At 35.9% G+C, this 23,491-nt stretch overlaps 1 protein-coding gene across 4 annotated transcripts in view; it reads left to right on the top strand.

The window, feature by feature from the left end:
- The window catches only part of CPNE8 (copine 8), a 191,837-nt gene that overhangs the window by 126,297 nt on the left and 42,049 nt on the right, over positions 1-23,491 (top strand). For 3 of the 4 annotated variants that reach the window (XM_059682550.1, XM_059682551.1, XM_059682552.1), the window contains 3 exons: positions 262-315; positions 1,589-1,650; positions 21,169-21,215. In XM_059682550.1, the coding sequence (XP_059538533.1) occupies positions 262-315; positions 1,589-1,650; positions 21,169-21,215 (163 nt within the window). The remainder of the gene's footprint in view (positions 1-261; positions 316-1,588; positions 1,651-21,168; positions 21,216-23,491) is intronic. The other variant, XM_059682553.1, reaches the window with a different exon arrangement.

The following is a 23,491-nucleotide window of genomic DNA, read 5'->3' as shown; positions in this document are numbered from 1 at the left end:
TCTTATCAAGAGATGCAGATGGGTAAGAGTAATCAATGCATAACGTCGTTGAGAACATTAATAAAATAAAGCTTTTTAAGATGAATGAATAACCCTAGTAACTATGGCAGAGGAATTTTGGCTAAATGACTGCAGGAGTCATAATCAAGGCATTGGTAAATGAAGAAAGGCATTAGAAGTAAAGGCAGCAGGTTGAGCTACACATTTCAAAATAATTTTATTATCAAACCTAACACATTGTAATTGTTTCATCTTTTTAAGGTGGTGAATCCCAAAAAGAAAGTAAAAAAGAAAAAATACATTAATTCGGGAACAGTAAGTCAAGTATTATGTTATTCTTTAAGGATTCAAACAAATGAATAAAAATGTATATGTATAACAGTTTTCATCAGAATCGAAGCAACTCTTCACTTAGAATTTTAATATGAAGGTATATAATAGAAAAATAAACCGCCATGGGAATGTTTCTAATGGAGAACACCTTGTAGGAGATAGTGAGCCAGCTCTCTGCAGGTTGCTCTAGGTCAGTGGTTCTCAACCTGTGGGTCGCGACCCCTTTGGTGGTCGAACGACCCTTTCACAGGGGTCGCCTAAGACCATCCTGCATATCAGATATTTACATCACAGTTCATAACAGTAGCAATATTATAGTTATGAAGTAGCAACGAAAATACTTTTAGGGTTGGGTCACAACATGAGGAACTGTATTTAAAGGGCCAGAAGGTTGAGAACCGCTGCTCTAGGTCAAGGGGGTCATAATGCCTGTGAGGGAAGCTGAAGTTTTGTTAAGAATAATTCTTCTTTGGAACCACCCTAGAGAGAATCAAGCAGACATGAAAAAATGTAAGTGGTAGTGAAAAATACTATAGTCCTTATAGGCTAATCTTAATTATTATGACTCATTTTATAGCATGAGAAAGTACTTGTTTATAGTTCATTAACATTTACAACTCTGTAGGAATGCTTCACTAAATCAGTGCAGAAGGTGCAAAAATGAAAGTATCCTAAAATTGTGAAAAATCAAAATCATCCTATTTTGATAAAAAAATATACTGAAGATTTTACCCTAAAACTAATTCTCTTTGGGGGAAGCAACTTCTGCATTCTCTCCAAGTTTCCTTTTAAACATTTCTATAAAGCAAGACACCTAAAATATTAGATGGTCTCATTACAGAACCATGGCAGAGACACACATTTCCTTTGACACAACGAAGCTTATTCATTTTGATTTTTTAGTTTTAACCATTTTTCAACTCCCTTTCATCTTTTCTTTTATCTAAAATGAGAAGTAACACAGTGTCCTTGAAAATAATTTTTATGCTATTCTTTAAAGGAACTAAACCGGTCATAGAAATTAGTTAAAAATTTTTGGCCCTTTTCCTTCTGATAATTTTAAATGTAAGAAAAATCAGTCCTGCAGATTTTAATAAAGAATATCTTTGATTTTCAAATGCTAGAAAATATGATTTTCTCCCCAATAGTTGGGGAGGGGGGTCCATTTGGGGTTGCAATTAGTACTAGCTGGTGATCCTGCCCTGTTTTTCTCTTTCATTCTTTTCTTTCTTTCCTTTTTTTTTTTTTTCTTCAGGTAACCTTACTCTCTTTCTTGGTAGAAACAGAAGTTTCATTCCTTGACTATATTAAAGGAGGGTAAGTCATTTTCTGAAATTGTTTTATTGTCCAATCATTCCTTTAAATATGTGTAGCAAGTGCTACCACTAGGTAATAGACAACTGAAATAATCACTTTTATTATGTTTTGATGGCAGATGAATTGCACTTTTGTTTCAGACCTATGAGATAAATTTATATGCCAAGAGCTATTACTTTTAGAAAAAATTGTAACTTTTTTTTGACCAAGAGAAAAAACTATTGTGTTAGTAATAGCTGTAAAAGTATATGTGCTTTCATAGAATGTTTTCATTTGTCTGACACCTGGGACTTTTTAACTTCACTTTTTATTATTTTTAAAATTGAAGAAAAATTTTAGCTGAAGGCTTATTGCAAATGTTTATTCTAGCTCCAGATTATTAAAGAATGTATCTTGTCATGAAATCATAATGCAGATATGGATGGTGAATAATCATTTAGTTGCTCCCTAAGCTTCTAGAAATATATATTAGAAAAAAAATTGGTGGTTGTAATCATTCTTAAAATTTGCCAGAGTCCATACAGACCCTGTCTAGGTAATGTATTATGGATTTTGCTCCTATTTTTTTTAAAATCTAACCAAGCATCCCCAGAGATTGCAAACAATCATCTATTACCATATGGTCTAAAATAGCCACATTTTCTAATTTATTTGCTGTCACCTTGTATTTACAATATATAAAAATGGTAAGAAGACAGATTTGAATTTTTCATAATATCATGGCAAATAAGAGCAGACAGAGACAAAACTCATGTAAATCTCTTCCTAATTACGATTCAGCAAGTGTTTATTTTTATTTTCAATACTCATTCACTGATTAATTGTCATGAGCCAGAAGAAGAAGACAGGATGGAAGACTGAGGGGGCAAGAGGAGCAAGGATAGTTTCCCCCAAAAGAGAGAGCTTTCTCCATTTTGCTCTTATTTAAGGAAACAAAACAAAAAAAACAATGCTTGCCTAAGTGGAGAATCTTGGCTATATATAGACAACTTGCAACCTGCCACCTGGCTGCACAGTCATAGAAGCTATGGTGGTTCTTTCAATAAAGTTAAAGGAAAGCATACTAAGTGGAAGAAATGTTTGCCAGCTCTCCTTAGTATTCCTGGGTCTGCACATATTCTTATCTTTATATGATGGGATAATAAAACACTGTGTTTATAAAAATAATAATAATAATCATAGACCCTGGCCAGTGTCCTTAGTGGTTAGAGTGTCGGCCTATACACCTAAGGGTTGCAAGTTCCATTCCAGGTCAAGGGCATCTATCTGGGTTGCAGGTTAATTACCACCTGTGCTCCCTCTCTCTCTTTTACCCTCCCTCCTTCCCTCCCTTCCACTTTCTCAAAAAATCAATGGAAAAAATATCCTCAGGTGAGGTTTTTTTTTAAAAAAAAGATACCTTCTTAGTAGCTGTAGCAATAAAGAAAGGTGGTAAGACAATGGATATCTCAGCATAGTCTCTCTTTTTTTTTTTTTTTTGCCATAAGGAGACTTTACTGAAAACAGAAAACCGGGCGAACCAAGTATTACAAACAGGAATGTAGACTTGTAGCAAAACAAAACTGGGGGGGGGGGGGGGGGCGCGAAAAAAAAGCAAAAAGCAAAAAGAGTGGGGAGGAAAGGTGGAAGGGTGTCTGTCGGAAGAATGGAGGGGGCGGGGGCAGAAAGCAAGGAAAGGGAGGAGTAGTTTTCTTCTTCCTATTTCTTAAAAAAAACCAACACAAAAAAACACACACGCACACAACCAATGTTTGTTCCGGAGTAGAAACATAAATAGGGCAGAATCGAACACTGTTCTCTCTTCCAAATGCAAAAAAGTAAAAGAAAAGGCAAGAAATGTTTAGAAATGTCAGCATAGTCTTTTTAAACTAAAAATAAAAAAGTGTTTGCTCTATCTGGCTATTATTTTCCTGTTGAAATAATAATTTGAAGTTTTAAAATGTTAAAAATGTCTTTTGTTTTACTTTGTGGGCATGTTTTAGGTGTGTGTGTGTGTGTGTGTGTGTGTGTGTGTGTGTGTGTGTGTGTGTAAGAAATACCCAATATGTTTTGTCAGCAGGGAAAATCTAATAACATTAAAGAAATCATTTTTATTGATTTTTCACATTTTCCTACTATACCTGGTGCAATGACAGTCTTGACTATATCACACTGTCATATTTTTCTGCTGCTTCCAACCTCCAATTTTATTTTATTTTTTTGGCTTACACACATCCTATTTTTAGCCCTGTCTGTGCTAGAAGAAATGCTTGTGACCTTTTCCCGGCAGAAATCAGTATATAAATGGAGCCCCGACCTATGAGGTACACTTTGTTTCAATCCTAACTTCCCTTGAGTTGATAAGATTCCATTTTTGATTTACAAATGGGACCTAGGGAAATAGAGTTTGAATTTCACTACATAATTAATCTAGCTGGACTTATATTAACTTTTATATTATAACCATATTATCTAAAAACTAGAGGCCTGATGCATGAAATTCGTGTAAGAGTAGGCCTTCGGATCCCTGCCTCGCAGCCGTAGGGGCTGCCTCGATCCTGCAGCAGCAGCCCCAGCTTCCTCCGGAAGGTCTTCCGGTCTAATTAGCATATTATGCTTTTATTATTATAGATGACATGAAATATTATTTGCATAGAATACATTTTTATGTGAAGAAGTACATAATACGTATTTTTTGCCAATCCGACAAAAAAAGATAGGTATAATTTTGATTCATTCACACCAGATGGCTATTGTGTTGACTGTTGTCATCTTTTTATTTGACAGTCTAAGGGGAAAGAGGTCTGTGCCCCTGACTAAATAGTCAGCTATTGCATGTTTCAGAAATCCTTGTGGTACACCAGTATGTCTGCTGCTGCACACCGGTTGAAAATTGATGATCTAAGTGTACAAATGCACTGCAGTGGTGGGAAATCATATTAAAAGCAAAAACATTATTACACAAAACTTCTGAATAATAGCGAGATAGAATATAATGAGCTATACTTATTTTACATTAAAATTAATTATAATAATTGACCATTAATTATGTATAGTTTCAAAAATGGATACTGAATCTCATCTGAACAACATCAAATCAGAATTCCTAGTCTTTTGCAACTAAAAAAAAATTGGGAAAACTGTTAAACACCTCAGTAATATTTAGTATTCCTCATAGTAATTTTTCCCAAAACCACACAATACTTTCCTTTTATTAGTATTTTATTTTCAGGTTTTGGGAAAGAAATATTATGTCTCCCAAATTTTAAACAAAAATATCTACATTTGTGTTTCACATTATAACATTAAATATGAAATGGTACAAAGAAAAATTAGGTAAAATGAAAATAACTTAATATGAAGCTAGATCCCATGTAATCATACTCTGTATAAATAATTACTGCTAGAAATTTATTCTCAAACACACATTGTTTTTATATCAGTGTGATCATACTGTGCACAATATTTTAGAATGTATATTTTTTTCATTAAATATATTGTATATATATATATATATATATTTCCATGTCAGTACCTTATTTTAACAGTTTTTAACTGTATGGATGCACACAATTTAGTTTAAAAATATCTTGTGCTACATATTTTAGTTGCAACTATTTCATTTTTCCATTATAAACAAGGCTTCAATATAAAAACAAACCCTGGTGCATATGTTTTGTGCACGTCATTAAACATGTCTACAAGGTTACTTTCTAGAAATAGTGTTGTTGGATGAAAATGGTATGTGTATTTCATAGTTTGTTAGATATATCTAAATGGTGTTCCTGAAAGGGCAATAATTTACACTTCTAACATTTGCATATGAAAGCACCATATCTTTATCCTTACTGAAGAGTGCCACTCCTTTTTCATTTTTGCTAATTTAATAGCTAAATATTATAAATCGTCAATGTTTGTCTGTGAAACCTCTGCTTATTAATTGTGAGGTCCTTTGTCAAGGCTGATTTTTAACTAGTGGTGTCTCTGGAAACAGATTTCAGAACTCTTTTTAAAAAATTGTTTTACGTTTTTTCTGCTGCTGCTTCTCTCAGTCCCATCAAAAAAAGGTTGAGTGTTTTCAACTGAGAACAGAAGGCAGAAAGCTGACTGGCAGCTATATCCCTAGTGTTGTCAACACTTCAGCTAAACTTCCCCAATATTCACATTTTGGTCTTTTGGTCTCTACTCCTCTTCAGCACACATCTAAAAAGACTCTTCTTAATTTAGCCATCTGGCCTTGTTTCTTTTTGCCTTGTGATTGCATTGAAGAAGAACAATAAAATAAGCTAACACGTTGGGCTATAATCAAGCAAGCAACCCCAAAATAGTATTTGGAGGTTGTATTAGCATATTTGAAGACTCGTTTTTCAACATTAGCTTTTTTGAAGAAATGCTCCACCATTATATCAAAATATAATATTGCAGAAGCTATTGGAACTAAATGTTGAATTCAGTTTTGTTTTTATAATAAATCATAGAAGATACTCACTTTTAACTTAAATACCCAAATATCAGCATTTGTTACTGGCATTTGTGGATTGTTTTGTTGTTAATTTGGGTTAGCGTCATTGTTGCTAATTGTCATGGCATCAATTCAGGGACCTACTCACCATAGCCTTTGTAGTCTAGGAGAAACTGTTGTTGAGTTATGCTTATTTGTGCTGAATCTTAATTGGCAAGTAAAGCTAGAGGTCTTCAATAAAGGTGAAAAATCATCATATAAAATATGAGTAACAATAATTAAATTGGTAGTCTGGCTAGCTTGGGCCACTTAAAATAAAGTTAGTTGAGCTTTTTCTGTATTTTTTTTCTCTACATGAATTTTCTAAACTATTTCCCTTACATGGGTTGTGTGGGAGAATGAAAATAAAGGGGGCAAAACGGTTGACTGATGTGGAATATGTAGGACTAGTAGATTGTGATTAACTCTTTGAAATGCTCAAATTGCACTTTAAAATGTCATCTCTCTTCTTGTTTCATCTCACACAAATATAATAAAATAGAAAGTTATAAACATGTTATTTGTTTCCTCATGAATCCAAGTAGAAATTCTGCAGAGTTAAGAATGAACACATTTAAATACTAAACAAAACTGTTTTCATAGACCTTTAATATCTTCCCTTTCAACTGAAAGTTTTTACAGGCCTAATTTTTAGTGTTGCATATTCCAGGAGTCCATTATTTTCATCATTATCGAAGTAGGCATTTACATGAAAATATAACCTTGATTGTGAAATCATTTGTTAGCTTGTTACTGTTCATTCACTGTCTGAGCTCCTAAAACACTGTCTTTGGCTGCAGTCTACAGGTTTATGGGTTCAGGTACATGGTGAATAGAGGAGGCATGAGACAGATGCATTCAAAATCAGCCAAAATCCTATTTTTATGTAAATAGCTTGTGAAATAAAAATCTGAATTTTGGAACTTTTTTATTTAAGCAGTACCATGATTTTCCTGTAGCGTAAGAAACATTTTATGACTTGAAGTAGTAAAGAGTTTTATTTTCTACATCGAAGAATAATATCCACAGAGGAGGTCTTACTGTAGAATAATAAAACCTGTTTGCCTCTTCTGGGTTGTTGACCTTAGGGTCATTATTTTTAATCACACTCTGTACAATTATTGCAGTGTTTTTAAATTTTTTTTTCTTATTAAAATATAATTTTATGAACATAGGGGTACATATATTCTTTCTTATCGGTGTTTTGGGTTTCTTAGGATATATTCGGAGAAGTGGGATCAATGGGGGGAGAAAACAAAGGGGACATCTGTAATACTTTTAACAATAAAGATACATTTTTTAAAAGAGAAATAATTTTAAATATTAAAAGTCTGATATAATTGGCAACTAAAGATGTTTATTCAGTAATTAATTTATGGTATTCAATATTCCAATTACTATTTTGTTGTTGTTGGTAATTCTTACCTGAGGATATTTTTTTCCATTGATTTTTTTAGAGAGAGTGCAAGGGAGGGGGAGAGACAGGGAGAGAGAAACATCGATGTGAGAGAGAACATCGATTGGTTGCCTCCCACAACTGAGGTATGTGCCCTTGTCTGGAATCAAACCTGGGACCCTTGGGTCCGCTCTATCCACTGAACAAACTGGCCAGGGCAATTCCAGTTATTACTGATAAAGGTCATGTCAGATTTATACAAAATTACAGAAATGTTTTGAAATCTGTGACTTCCTTTAGGGTAACACCATTGATTATCATTGGTGAAATGGCTTTATTGATCTCTACAGATTTATAAAATATATTCCCAATAGTTCACACTCTAGGTATCTGAGGGCAGAATAATAAATTTCAGTTTGGTTTTATCTACTCTTCCATCCTCTATGTGTCTTAAGTCTTCATGAAACTACTCCACCACTAACATGACCAAGAACAAATGTTTGTAAAGCTTTCTCCATCTACTAGTATTTGACTGGCAGATGAGGGGGGAAAACAAATTCTGATGCACACCAGTCACTCTAAGCTCCCAGGATTTCACATCAACACAAACCCTCGTCTATGCTTTTATCAGACAATCGAGTGTATTAGAAACTTGCAGGTCTGCAAATGGTCAATTTTCTTCCTGGGAAGAACACCCAAACTCTCATCCAACTGGTCCTGATATCCTACCACTTACATCCAGTGTTAGTTTCCCTGGGTGTTATTTTAATTGTCTGTTTGTATGATGTGTCTCTCAAGGAGACTGGCAATTTTTAAATATTTTATAGAGCTGAACACACAGTAGCCACTGACTAAACATAATTTAATTAGCAAGCCATTTTAAGCTGGACTTTTGACTCTTTCCCCCAAATCTCTTATCATAATAAAACATAAATAAATAGGGCTTTTAAACAAAGAGTGTGACAATTCAATGATCTGGATAACAAAACCCCATGTGTGTCTCTCTCAGAATTTCTCAACTTGTGACCTTTCTCTTTGCATGCCTCATACCACAATTACCAAACAACACAGATGGACCAGGCTTTCTGGGATAAGAAAAGATGCTTTGGTGTTGCCTCTGCCAGAAATGTTCTCAGCTTAACTCCATATCTGGGTTTGCAGTGACTTGGAGAAGGCAAGTCAATACTAGAAGCATCAGGTGCTTATTCTCCTCACATGTTAGAAAGGAAACATGAGAGAAGGTAATTGGGAGATGCTAAGTGGGCAAGTTCAAAATAAGAGGTAAATGTTTGACAAGAGGTCAAGTACAGAGGTGGCTGCTGATAATTGGGGTAGTGCATAGCAGGGGCTAAGAAGCTGGGCTCTGGCATTAACTGCGTAGTTCAAATCCTAGATCTGTCTCTTGTTAGCATAGCCTGTTTCCATTTCTGTGAACTAGGAATAAAAATAAACATGCCCGTCTCATAGAGAAGCTATGTGGATTTAATGGCATATAGTTAATCTTCAGTAAACGCTACTATCATTTCTCTGAATAATTTGAATTTCTTTGAAATTCCAATATATCTTACCTCATTTGATCATCATAATATCATTGGTGGTAGTTGTCCTATTTATCTGAGACATGGAGAGAAAACAGATATATTCATATTTACAAAGTCACTAAAAGTCATTTTTTGTAGTTCAATTCTCTTTGCAGGAATGCCAGGACATTCTTTTGATTCTAGTCGATCTCAATGCAAACTGTGACCCTGAATCTAAAATTTCTCTGACATTATTGATAAAAGCTTTATCAATAATTTGGGGGGGGGGAGGGGAGGAAGAGCTACCTACTGTTGTAAACTAATTTTAAAGACTAAAGTGGGCTTCTTGATACTGTGTATTTTAAATGTGAGTTGAATATCAGTAAGTTCTGTTATCAGCAAGCTCCATAAGGATTCTTTTTTTCCTTAAAAAATACTTGAAGCCAGTACAATGATGCTATTAAATGTTTGCCTTAATTTTATAAAATTGGTGGCAGTATATTGGTTATGTTGCCTAAGGGAGCATATCTTGCCAGAACATGAAACACTATAAGGCTTTTGGTTTTTTTCAAATCCAATTTCTTATTGGAAAACTGAATATACATGTCCAGGATTTTTTATAGTGCTTCTTGTGGTGGCACCCAAGTGTTTTGCTTTCATCAAATCAGTGGAGAGCTAAACCCTGCAGCACTAAGTGGGGATAAATCTAATGAAAATAAAGCCATTCTGCCTATAAGTACATTCACATAGAACATTACCATACATAAACTAAACTCATCTACCCTAAGATTTAGAAGAGAAATTTTTATACATATTAAGGCTCATCAACATTGTTTTGGTTAATTCTTGACTCTAATTTTTTAAGATGCAAAATGCATGCTTTAGAAGTCTAGAGATGTCCAGTTATCTCTCTGGGGATTGCCAGCTTGTTCACTTTCAAATGATGTTTTCAGAGCTATCTATTTCAAAGTCAGAGGAAACTTATATAGTGTCATCATCATAACCATGGCTGGTTTAGCCAAAATATTGATAATCTATTTTGTATCAGGCTGCTTCTTAGTTATGTTTCATGATCGGAGTGTGCACTTTTAGCCACACTGTCTCTAAAGTATGGTATCTCTTTGGTGGGCAATTGAAAGGTTGGGCTGGGGGAAAAGAAACAAAGATAAGCAAGGGTGGCTTCTAAGGGCAGGTTTTGGTAGGGTGGGAGAATCTATTACTAACATTGCTTTGATTGCTGGTATGTGGTGATATTAGAATGTAAAGTAGAAGATTACACTATTGTTTTTAAGTTATCTACAGACACTCCTTACTGCCTGTACTGGTTGGGGGTTCATAGCCCCGTCATTGACACACCACTGACCAGCACTGTGAAGTAAAATTTCTTGGGGCCAAAACCAGAGAAAGAGGCTGACAGTTCCATCTCTGTATCAAGAGTTCATTAAGGGTTGGGAGAACCAAGATGGCGGCATAGGTTAATGCCGGAGTTTGCTGCTTTGAACAACTACTTCAAAAGTAAAACTAAAAGACGGAAGGGACATCACCCAGAACCACAGGAACGCTGGCTGAGTGGAAGTCCTACAACTAGGAGGAAAGAGAAACGCATACGGACACTCAGAGGAGGCGCAGTGCTGAAGTCAAATTCTGAGGTGCGGAGTGCGCGGAGCGGGCTGGCGGCGGAGGGCACGGTTGGCGTTTTCAATCGGGAGGGAGTTGCAGACTCTGAGCTCCAGATACAGGCGAGTCTTTAGGGACCCAGACTCAAACGGGAGAAGCGGGACTGTCTGGCTTCGGTCAGAGCGAGTGCAGCTTTCTCTCCGAGCTTTGCAGAGGGTGCTGGGACTCAGAGAGGCAGAGCCCCTGGGGACAGGACTGAGAGCCGCCATAACTGCTCTCTCAGGCCCACCCTGTTGATCCTGTGCAACCCGCCCTGCCCAAGCCCTGCAGAGAGGCATTTACTGGATAGCCTCAGGCAAAGGCTAAATTAGCACCTCCCTAGAGGACAGAAGTTCTCTCACTGCTGACACAGCTGATTCTCATAGCCACTTGGCCTGGAGGTCAAACCCTCCCTGGGATTAGCTACAACAATCAAGGTTTAACTATAAGACTGCGAACAAAGACCACTAGGGGGTGCACCAAGGAAGCATAACAAAATGCGGAGACAAAGAAACAGGACAAAATTGTCAAAGGAAGATATAGAGTTCAGAACCACACTTTTAAGGTCTCTCAAGAACTGTTTAGAAGCCACCGATAAACTTAATGAGATCTACAAGAAAACTAATGAGACCCTTGATGCTATATTGGGGAACCAACTAGAAATTAAGCATACACAGACTGAAATAACGAATATTATACAGACTCCCAACAGCAGACCAGAGGAGCGCAAGAATCAAGTCAATGATTTGAAATGCGAAGAAGCAAAAAACACCCAACGGGAAAAGCAAAATGAAAAAAGAATCCAAAAATGCGAGGATAGTGTAAGGAGCCTCTGGGACAGCTTCAAGCGTAACAACATCAGAATTATAGGGGTGCCAGAAGATGAGAGAGACCAAGATATTGAAAACCTATTTGAAGAAATAATGACAGAAAACTTCCCCCACCTGGTGAAAGAAATGGACTTACAGGTCCAAGAAGCGCGGAGAACCCCAAACAAAAGGAATCCAAAGAGGACCACACCAAGACACATCATCATTAAAATGCCAAGAGCAAAAGACAAAGAGAGAATCTTAAAAGCAGCAAGAGAAAGAAACCGAGTTACCTACAAGGGAATACCCATACGACTGTCAGCTGATTTCTCAACAGAAACTTTGCAGGCCAGAAGGGAATGGCAAGAAATATTCAAAGTGATGAATACTAAGAACCTACAACCAAGATTACTTTATCCAGCAAAGCTATCATTCAGAATTGAAGGTCAGATAAGGAGCTTCACAGATAAGGAAAAGCTAAAGGAGTTCATCACCACCAAACCAGTATTATATGAAATGCTGAAAGGTATCCTTTAAGAAGAGGAAGAAGAAGAAGAAAAAGGTAAAGATACAAATTATGAACAACAAATATGCATCTATCAACAAGTGAATCTAAGAATCAAGTGAATAAATAATCTGATGAACAGAATGAACTGTTGATTATAATAGAATCAGGGACATAGAAAGGGAATGGACTGACTATTCTTGGGGGGGAAAGGGGTGTGGGAGATGTGGGAAGAGACTGGACAAAAATCGTGCACCTATGGATGAGGACAGTGGGTGGGGAGTGAGGGCGGAGGGTGGGGCGGGAACTGGGAGGAGGGGAGTTATGGGGGGGGAAAAAAGAGGAACAAATGTAATAATCTGAACAATAAAGATTTAATTTAAAAAAAAAAGAGTTCATTAAGGGTCCTAACATAGGAGGTGCTTCTTGGCTGCTTCTTGACATGGATATCTTAGTGCCTTCCACCCCCCAGACTGTGTGCTTATGTCTCCTAAGCAGCAAGCCTCCATGCTGGGAAAGGAATGCTTGGGTGAGCAAAGGAACCAGGTGCTGGGAGGCTCGGGATCCAGGGCCTGTTATCTCACTCATTTGTGGAATATAATGAACAACATAAACTGATGAACAAAAACAGAGCCAGAGACAGAGAAGCATCAATCAGACCGTCAAACCTCAGAGGGAAGGTAGGGGAGGGTGGGGGTAAGGGGAGAGATCAATCAAAGGACTTATATGCAAGCATATAGGCCTAACCAATGGACACAGACAGCAGGGGGGTGAGGGCATGAGTCAGGGGGGATGGGAGTAATGTGGGGATAAGGACACATATGTAAAAACTTAATAAAAAAATTAAAAAAAAGACATGGATATCGTTGAGGGCATCTTGCTCTGGAGGCATGTGGGAGCCCTGATCAGAGTACACTGGATATTCAAGGCCAAGTTACCATACGCAGTTGCAAAAGCAAGGACACCACGTTTGTACTGTACGCAATGTGCAGGCGTGCATTTCTGTAACCCAAGTATTGATGTCACTATTTGGCAAGATGCCTCTTTTGTCTAAGTTGGTATAAAGATGTGTTACTGACCAGCCAAGGCAAGGCTGCTTTTTAAAAAAAATATATTTTTATTGATTTCAGAGAGGAAAGGAGAGGAAGAGGGAGATAGAAACATCAATGATGAGAGGGAACCATTGACTGGCTGCCTCCTGCAAGTTGGACGGAGTTTGCAATCCAGGCATGTGCCCCCGACCAGAATTGAACCTGGGACCCTTTGGTCCACAGGCCGATGCTCTGCTTTTATGTGTACAATGGCCACTATGTTTGCTGAGGCTGCTTTGCACAGCTACTGCTCTGTAAGGCTACTTTGAAGAACTGTTCTGGTAGTTCCTTGTTAGCAATGGGTACTTTGTCTGCAATAAAGACTCCCCTTTAAGCCTATAACTACTTATATCTCCTCTAATACCTGGCATCCATGAGGGGCCAGTCCCTGGCAGAGGGACTTGAACCCAACAAAGCAGAACTAATGGGAATTTGTAATTAACCCAGAGCTCTCATGTACATTCCACAACCCATTCCACAGTCAAGGCTCAGGGTTCATTCAGGAGTCAAAATGTTATATTAGTTTCAAGATGGACCCACATTTGTTTCTCACAAACACAATGGGAAGAATTAATGAAACACACACACACACATTAATGTAAAGATAGAACTGACTCTTCTGACCCTGGAGGAAAGAATTAATATGAACCAGGAGAGAATGGCATGGATTGCTGAAGGTAGCTTTTCTACAGCCTGTAGAATATTTGTTATGTGCAGGTATTTGGGGTTTTATTTCTAACTGGAGGCCAGGTGCATGAATTCGTGCATGGGTGGGGTTCCTCGTCCTGGCTGGTGATCTGGGCCAATTGGGGCCATCTCGCCCAGTCCAGATCTCGGCCAGGGGGTGGGACCATGGGAGGTTGGCCGATCGTAGGAGATTGGCTGTGGAAGTGCACTGACCACCAGGGGGCATTTTCTGCATTGAGCATCTGCCTCCTGGTGGTCAGTGCGTGGCATAGCAACTGGTTGTTTGGTCATTTGGTTGCTTAGGCTTTTATATATATGTATAGATAGATAATTAGAGGACTTCTTCAGAGTAGCTATTACCTATTTATCATGAGATTATTGGGGCTCAGACACTTGGCAATTTTGCAAAGGATTAACAACAAGGGGACTAGTTGTGATTCTGGGTTTCAGACTCGTCTGTGATTCAGAAGCTCATAGTCTTTCTACTAGGCACCAGTGCCTCCTCGGTACCTACCTTAGTGAAAAAGGGATTCGGCTGGGTAGTGCTTATATTTTTTGTTTGGGATTGATATTTTGATTATGCCACTCATGAGATATTCTCTAAACTAGTGGTTTGAAAAAAAAGTAGAACATCTTGCATACCTTCCTTGATGAGTTCTTGAACTGTAAGACCTTGAGCAATTGTACTTTAGATCACCCTTACTGTGTTAAAAACAAAAAACAAAACTGAAATCAGTCTTCAGTCTAGAGAAAGCACAAAGGTTTGTTAATTTGTGAAAATTAGATTTAGTAAAGACCAAGATTATTAGCATAAATAGTTGAAGAATCACATCACTTGTCTCCAGTTTTATTCTTTCTTTTGACATTTCACTGATCCCTCAGAAATCCAGAAAGCTTGGAACGATAGAAAGGAAAATAAGGCAGGGCTCAAAGCTTATGATTACTTAATGCAGAGGGGTTTTGTTTGAGGAAGGACCCAGGTAAGTTCTAAAAGGTTGGATCACTCGGGGTTCAGTTTGAGGTGGGCATGTTAGGGACTTAGGGGCTGGTGAGAGGAAAGGAAGTCTGACATGGGAGGGTCAGGCGCTGAGGAAGAACCTGCAGCTCTCTGGCAGGTCCAGAAATGTAATCACAGAATCCTCCAGTTTTCCAAGAAGTACACAAAAGTCAAGTCCTACAAAACTAGCATCAATGATATGATAATAATTAGAACAACTACTTACTGAGTGTCGGCTATAGATGCTTTTCTTGTCCTCACAACAATCCAAGGAAGGGTTTTTTTAATTTGTTTTTCTCCAATCAAGACCATATTTTATTTCCCCCTTATTATTATTACATATCACAGAAATGTCCATGTTGATGCCTGTTCTAACATAGTCTGGTCCCTGTAGCTGCCTCTCCTGATAGTTCGTGGCTGGGTAGTTGCCTCTTACAATAGTGCCCGGCCTGTAGCTGCCTGATAGTGACAGCCTTTCATGGTAGTGTCTTCATCTTAATAGTGTCTTCCTCTCACGATAATGCCTGGCTGGGAAGCTGCCTCTGGCAGTAGTAGCTGCCTGTCTCGATAGTGTCCAGCCCAGTGGTTGTCCATCGTGTTGTTGTCCAGCCCCATAGCTGCATGTCATGAGATTTAGGGGATTCTGTTCACTAAACTCCACATATAAGCAAAATCACATGGCTCCTGTCCCTCTCTCACTGGCCCACTCCCCCCAGCACAATACTCTCCAGGCCTATACACATCTCTGCAAAAGGCAGGATTTTCTTCCCCTCCGTGGCCAAGCAGCTTTCCATTGTGTAAATGACCATGCTTGTTTTACCCACTCATCTACTGATGGGCACTTGGGTTGCTTCCAGATCTTGCCTATCATAAATAATGCTGCAATGAACATAGCGGTGCATATATTCTTTCGAGTTAGTGTTTCAGGTTTCTTCAGATATATTCTCAGAAGTGGGATTGCTGGGTTATCAAAAGGCAGTTACATTTTTTATTTTGGGGGGAACCGCTATACTGTTTTCCACAGTGGCTGCACCAATCTGCATTTCCACCAACAAGCATGAGGGTTCCCTTTTCTCCACATCCTTACCAGCACTTGTTTGTTGACTTGTTGATGATACCTATTCTGACAGGTGTGAAGTGACATCTCATTGTGGTTTTAATTTGCATCCTCCTGATGACTAGTGACTTTGAGCATCTTTTCATATCTATTGGCCATTTGTATGTCCTCTTTGGAGAAGTGTCTATTCAATTGCTTTGCCCATTTAGTAATTGGATTGTGTGTGTGTGTGTGTGTCTTTTTTGGTGTTGTGTTTTAAAAGTTCTTTATAAAATTTTGAATATTAACCCTTTATCAGATGTATTGATTAATGTATTCTCCCATTCAGTGGATTGTCTTTTCATTTTGATGGTGGCTTCCTTTGCTGTGCACAAACTTTTTAGTTTGATGTATTCCCATTTGTTTATTTTTTTCTTCTGTTTACCTTGCCTGAGGAGATTTATCAGAAAAAAAATATGGCTATAAGAAATGTCCAAGATTTTACGGCCTGTGTTTTCTTCTAAGATTTGTATGGTTTTGAGTCTAACATTTAAGTCTTTAATCCATTTTGAATTTATTCTTGTGTGCAGTTGTAAGAAGGTGGTCTAGTTTCATTTTTTTATGTGTATCTGTCCTAACACCATTTATTGAACAGACTATCTTTATTGCATTTTATGTTATTGTCTTCTTTGTTCAATATTAATTGGCCATAAAGGTGTAGGTTTATTTCTGGGCTCTCTGTTCTGTTCCATTGATCTATAGGTCTATTTTTATGCCAGTACCAGGCTTTTGTGAGGACAGCCGCTGTGTAGTATAACTTGATATCAAGCAGTATGATTCCTCCAACTTTGTTATTATTTCTCAAGATTTCTTTGGCTATTTAGGATCTTTTTTTGATTCCATATAAATTTTTGTGACATCTGTTATTGTTCTGTGGACTATGCCATTGGTATCTTGATAGGAATTGCATTGAATCTATAGATTGCTTTGGGTAGTATGGACATTTTAATGATGTTAATTCTTCCTATTCATGAACATGGTGTATGCTTTCACTTATTTGTATCTTCTTCAATTTCTTTCCTCAGTGTCTTATAATTTTCCAAGTACAGAACTTTTACATCTTGGTTACATTTATTACAAGGTATTTTTTATGCAATTGTGAATGGATTGTTTTCTTAGTTCACTTTTCTGATAGTTCATTGTTGGTGCATAGATGTGCAACTGATTTCTGGGTATTTTGTATCCTGGTATTTGACTAAATTCATTTATCAGTTCTAGTAGTTCCTTGGTGAAATCGCTAGGGTTCTCTATATACAGTATCATGTCATCTGCAAATAATTACAGTTTTACTTCTTTCTCTTCAATTTGGATGCCTTTTATTTCTTCTTACTGTCTGATTGCTTTGGGTAGGACTTCCAGTACTATGTTGAATAAGAGTGATGCTGGCAAACATCCCTGTCTTGTTCCTGATCTTAAGGAAGACACTTTTAGTTTTTGCCCATTGAGTATGATGTTGGCTATGGGTTTGTCATATATGGCCTTTATTGCATTGAGATATGTTCCCTCTATTCCCACTTTACTATGAGTATTTATGATAAATAATCCAAGGGAGGTTTCATTATTCTTAATTTATTACAAATGAGGTGCAAAGAGATTGAATAGCTTTCCCAAGATCACATTGCAAGTAGGTGAAAGTATTTATATTTGAATTTGCATCTCAAAGCCTGCCCTCATTCTAGCAGATCTCAGTTGTCAAGGGTAATGAATCCTCTAAAGTTTATGGGCATGGGAAGCAGGGATTGTGAAGATGCAGCGAAACTTAGAATCTGGCTGCTGTTTGTGTTGCCAATTAGGTAGTTGAACTACTTTTACGAAAGAGGAAAAAGGTAAGACAGAAAAGGATTCAAGTTTTAGCCCACAGTGAGCTGAGGTTATGCAGGATTAGGCTGATGATAATGCCAGAGGCAAGTGAACAGGTGTAGGGCAGGTTCTAGAACTGAAGTAGAAACCTGATTGCATAGCCAGTAAATCAAGGCAGAAGCAAAGTCTATGTACGAGCATGGCAATAATGAGAGGGATATTAAGAGTGGGAAGACATCTCATCTGCACTTTTTGGTTCTAGAATCTAACAGCTTGTGGATCTGAATCTGCATTTGTCAAGATTCATTTAAAGGAGGAAGGTGGAAAGTTTATCTTCCATGTTAATAATGTTAAGTTTGTGCCTAAACAGAACTTGAAATTGGGAAGAAGGTAATGCAATCCTTCTGTACACCCCCAGCACGGTTGTTAGTTCTCAAGAATTAATGTATAAAGACAGTTGTAGGAAAGTTATTTTAGATGGTATTATTCTGTGTGTGCATGTGTGTGGGCGTGCATACATATGTGCAGTTTTCTTCAGTATGCACACCTGTACTTGTTTTCTATGGATCTTTGCTTTGCTAGTTACATTTCCCATCTTGACATCTGATGTGTCTGTCATTCACAGTTTTTGGAAAGGTGGCAGAGTTAAATAAGGACTTTTTCCAAGAATATATTTTAGCAGTAGTAGGATGTATGAATTGGGAAGTCTCATAAGATGTTACTACTAACTCATGAAATTTGGCAGGCATGCCTTGTTTTATACTCTAGAATGTAATGTAACATAAATGTAGACTATAGTAAAACAGAATGACAGCTAAAGTGACACTTATTGAACAGAATATTTTGAGACTTACATGTGATAGTTTTATGAATATTCTGAATATGAATATTCAGTCATTGCCTGTAAATTCAGATTTCTTATTTTGACACATGGTTGATTTTTTTTCTCTAACATTAGTCTTTAAGAAATATTGAAGAATGAAAAAGGGTAACAAGATTAATAATGAAGATGTTTTGTCTGGCTTACTTTTATGACACAAATAATTTATCAGAGTCTTGAAGAAATCTGCCTTATAGTCTAAAGTTATGGTTTTGCTAGCAACTTAAAAAAAACTTTTATTATTTTTTTTCAAAATACACTTGGTATATAGTAAGTATACATTATATTATTAATGTCAAATTCTTAGAAATCATGGGAATGAACAAATTTTAAATGCACAGTTGAGATTTAGGTTATGTTATTAACTATGAATTGTTATAAACTCCTGTGCTGTTTTTTTCATTTTTTTGTTAGTAAGAAGCTGGAATTGTAAACTCTATGAGTTTTCAAGGATAGTGTTTGGTTTGCAACTGCTTTCTCTTTATCACTTAAACAAAGGGCTTGACCATCAGAAAATGCTCAATAAATAATTGTTAAATTATAGTTTTTTAAATGAAAAATCCAAATGGTGTAATAACAGGCTAAGGGACTGTCACAACCATGAAGCACTTTGTGAATTGAACTATCATATTTTTCTTCTGATTTGCATCCTGCTGATTCAAAACAGTAAAACAGTAAGATTCTTTCTGACATGCAGAATGAGGCAAAGAACCAATCAAATCTTGAAATCAATCAACCACCAGGTGGGCATTCCAATATGTGGAAAGCATTGTGCAAACACTGTTATAAAAGAGAATTGAGCCCTGGCCCTTATAGCAAAGTGGTTAGAGTATCGGCCCACACACCGAAAAATCAAAATCGTGCCTTGGATTCCAGTCCAAGGCACTTATCTGGGTTGCAGGTTGTCCCACCCCCATCTGGGCCCCTGCAGGTGGCAACCAATCAATGTGCCTCTCTCACATTGATGTTTCTCTTTCTGTCTCTCCCTCCCTCTCCCCCTCCTTTTCCCTCCCTTCCTCTCTCTTTAAAATGCAAGCAATGGAAAAAATATCCTCGGGTGAGGGGTGGGGATTAACAAAGTGAGAGAGAGAGAGAGAGAGAGAGAGAGAGAGAGAGAGAGAGAGAGAGAGCATGTTATTGTGCCAGGCACCTTCCCTCTGAGAATTTTAAAACTTGACTAATGTCAGTAACTAAATTGTTGGAATTCAAACCCAGTTTTTTCAGACTCAAAAGCTGTACCCTTTCTAATACACCATACTCCCTGTAGTACAGTCAATTCAATCCCTTTCAGCAGAATGACAAGGTAATTCACCGATGGTGACAGTTCTTTCAAGTTCCTTAAAAAGATTTATTATCTCAAAATGTATCCCAAGTATGTCCCTATATTCTTTTTCTAAAAATTTTAAAACTCATTTTGGTTCATACTAGTTAGTGTATGTTCCAAATTAACCTATATTCTTAGCCTATAAACCTAATTTCTAATCTAAAAAGAAATTACCATGTAGCTATAAAGAGAATCTTTATTAGTTTTTTTTTTTTTTTTATTAAATGTAAAGCATAGAAGATACATTCCTTAGGAAATAATGATTGAGTTTGTTTCAACACCTGAATAGTATTTAGGGCTCTTCAGGCTTAATTTTTAAAGACAGAAGGAAATGTTACTATAGTTAGTGCTAAGAGAACTAAAAGGGACCCTATGCTGAAATACCTAATGTCATCATCGCCACCAGCAACACTACCACCATTAAAACACTTTCAGACCTGAAGTGGTAAATCAATTGTGCAGTATCAAAGTAATTTGTTACTAAAAATAGTCTAAGTAGTCATGTTTTCAAATGATTTGCTTTTTCAATTAAAATTATTTTTTAAATTAAATATGATGCATATTTGTGTTTTTATGCCTTACTTGGTAAAAAAGGGGCTAAATTACTTATAGAAAGACTCAGAGGTATATCTTTCTATCAGAAAAAAAAGGAAGAATATAATCCCCCCAAAATCATTTTGGGTTAATTATCAATTGCTGAAAGTATACACAACCAATTTCATCCAAATAAACATCTATATCTACACACACACACACACACACATACCAGAAGTCAGTAATCACGAAGAGATGGATCTGTGTCTGAAATACTTCATTTTTTTAGGAAAGCAGGAGAAAATCATGTGTTTTTTTTTTTAATTTTGGAAAGAATGAGTTCAAGAAATGATATTACTAGAGTCCTAGAGATTATTTTAGCCACATCACACTTTTAAGGGCATAATAATTTAACATGGATTATAGAATAATTTTGAAAGCAAATTAAAAATGAATGTGGACATTGGAGACTGGCAAATAATTATTTGCAATTTGACTTCTTCATTTTTATTGCGGACACCTTATGTTTTATTTTACAGGTGTATAATTGTAAAGGTATTTTGCCAAGTTCTTACCATTGAAAACTGCCTATCTGATACTATCCAGTGTGTATGTACTGTAACATAGTTGCCAGTAATATTTAAGAAAATCAGTTATGTTAGGTAATATGGTAACACAAATGGAAATCAAACATTTTGTGAAATTACTTCATTATTAATGATTTTTATTTACTTATATTCTAGAACACAAATCAATTTCACGGTGGCTATTGATTTTACAGCATCAAATGGTGAGTTTTATGACTACCCCCTAATAAAAATGATCAGCAACTACGTGAAATATAAATATTTATTTTCATGATGTTTTGATATTTTATTTCTATATTTTCATACTTCTGAAGTGTTTCATATAAAATTCAGATATTCAGATAAATTTTCCTTTTTCTTTTTAACATTATGAATTAGTTCAGGTATAGAGAAGGCTACAAGAAATATAACAAAAGTATGTAATAGTCCCATTCAAATTTATTAAATATCAAAATATGGTCATTTTTGTTTTGCATATTTTTAAAAAGATAATTCCAGATTTAGTTAAGCCCATTATGTACCCCACTCCATTTCTTCTATCCTCCCCCCTTCTCCATACATAATTATAATCCTGATATTTGTTTATAGTCCTCATTTTTATAGTATTTCTATGAGTATTAATTTATATGAATGTAATTCAAGTACTTGTACCTTAGTTGACATGCTTTATTTTTACTTGAATAGTTAAAAATTATTCATGTTAACACATTTATATTTAATTAATTCAGAAGAGGTGTCATCTAATAGTCCATGTGCAGATATTTATAATTTGCATATCAAATATTTTAAAAAAGAAAAGTAGTGGACTTTTAATTTTATTTTGAGGTAACTTTATTTCAAATAGGACAGTTATCTGCTATCAATTATGTATCATTAGAACATGAATCTCATTATTTAACTTTTACCAGAGTTGTCATCAGTTTATATTTATATAGGTTTTTTTTCAAATTATTTATTGTGCTTATTATGGTCCTCACTTTATATTTCCTTTACCTCACATTTCTTTCACAGTGACTCACATTTCACAAAATAATAGAATTTTTAGGTAAGAAAGCACCTTGGAAATCACTTATTTCAATTGTCCTCTTATACAATGGGGGAAAATGATCCAGAATATCTTTTTAGTAATAAATACATCTTGGCTTATTAATTCCTGAGTTAGAAATAGAAACTAGGAAACCAAACTATAATTCAGGAACCTTAGACTACATATTAAATTTATTCTCCAGCATTATGACTTCAAGTTAATGATTTTTATTCATGTGTTTTATTCAGTAAAATGTGGAACATAGAAGTAAAACCTAAAGCCCCACTGGTTTAAAATACTAGCTTTTATTCACTGATGAACATTAGCAAGAAGAGCAAGAATCTATTCAATAGAAAGACACAAACTTTTGAAACTGTCTTAAAAAGTAGATAATCTGAACAGACCTTTAATAAAAAATTGAATTTTGTAATAAAATGTTAACACTACCCACAAAGTTTATCTGGACCTAGGTCCAGATAGCTTCACTGGTGAATCCTACCAAATACTTAAAGGAGAATTAATGAAAATTCTTCATACATTCTTCCAAAAAATAGAAGAGGAGGGAACACTTCCCAACTCATTCTATGTGGTCAGTATTAGCTTGATACCCAAACCAGACAAAGATATCACAAGAAAAGAAAAACTAAAGATCAATATATTTTATGTAAAATGGATATAAAAATTCTCAATAAAATGTTAGCAAATTGAGTTCAGCAATACATAGAGAGAATTATATACTCTGACCAACTAAGATTTTTCACAGGAGTTTACTACATTGTCTTAATATTAAAAAATCAAATAAGGTAAGTAGAAAATTATTTAAAAACCACACAGTCATCTCAATGGATGCAGAAAAAGCATTTGACAAAGTCCAACATGCTTTCAAGATAAAAACACTTAACAAACTAGGAATAGAAGTTGCCTTAATAAAGAAGGGACTAAATGAACAGCTCATAGCTAACATTATACTTAATAGTGAAAAGCTGGATGCTTTCCCCCTAAGATAAGGAAGAGGACAGAATGTCTAATATTACCACTTCTATTCAACATTGTACTGGAAGTTGTATCCAGAGCAACTAGGCAAGAAAGGGATATAAAATATATCCAGATTAGAAATAAAGAAGTTAAACTATTTTTATTTGCAGATGACATAATCTTGTATATAGAAAATCCTAATTAACCTCTTAAAAATCTATTAGAACCTATAAATGAATTCAGTAAGATTGAAGGATAAAATATCAATATATAAAATAATTTTTTTCCTACACATTTCCAATGAACAATCAGAAAATGAAATTATGACAACAATTATATTTACAATAGTATCAAAAGGAATCCAATACTTAGGAGTAAATTTAACAAAGTGAGTATAAAACTTATCTTCTAAAAACTATTCAGAAAAAAATTGTTGAAAGATTAAAGGTCTAAATAAGTGTAAAAAATGCCATTTAT

The sequence above is a fragment of the Myotis daubentonii genome, chromosome 2, assembly GCF_963259705.1.
Source record: "Myotis daubentonii chromosome 2, mMyoDau2.1, whole genome shotgun sequence".
NCBI classification, from domain to species: Eukaryota; Metazoa; Chordata; class Mammalia; order Chiroptera; family Vespertilionidae; genus Myotis; species Myotis daubentonii.
This window is presented reverse-complemented; position numbering and strand designations above follow the sequence as displayed.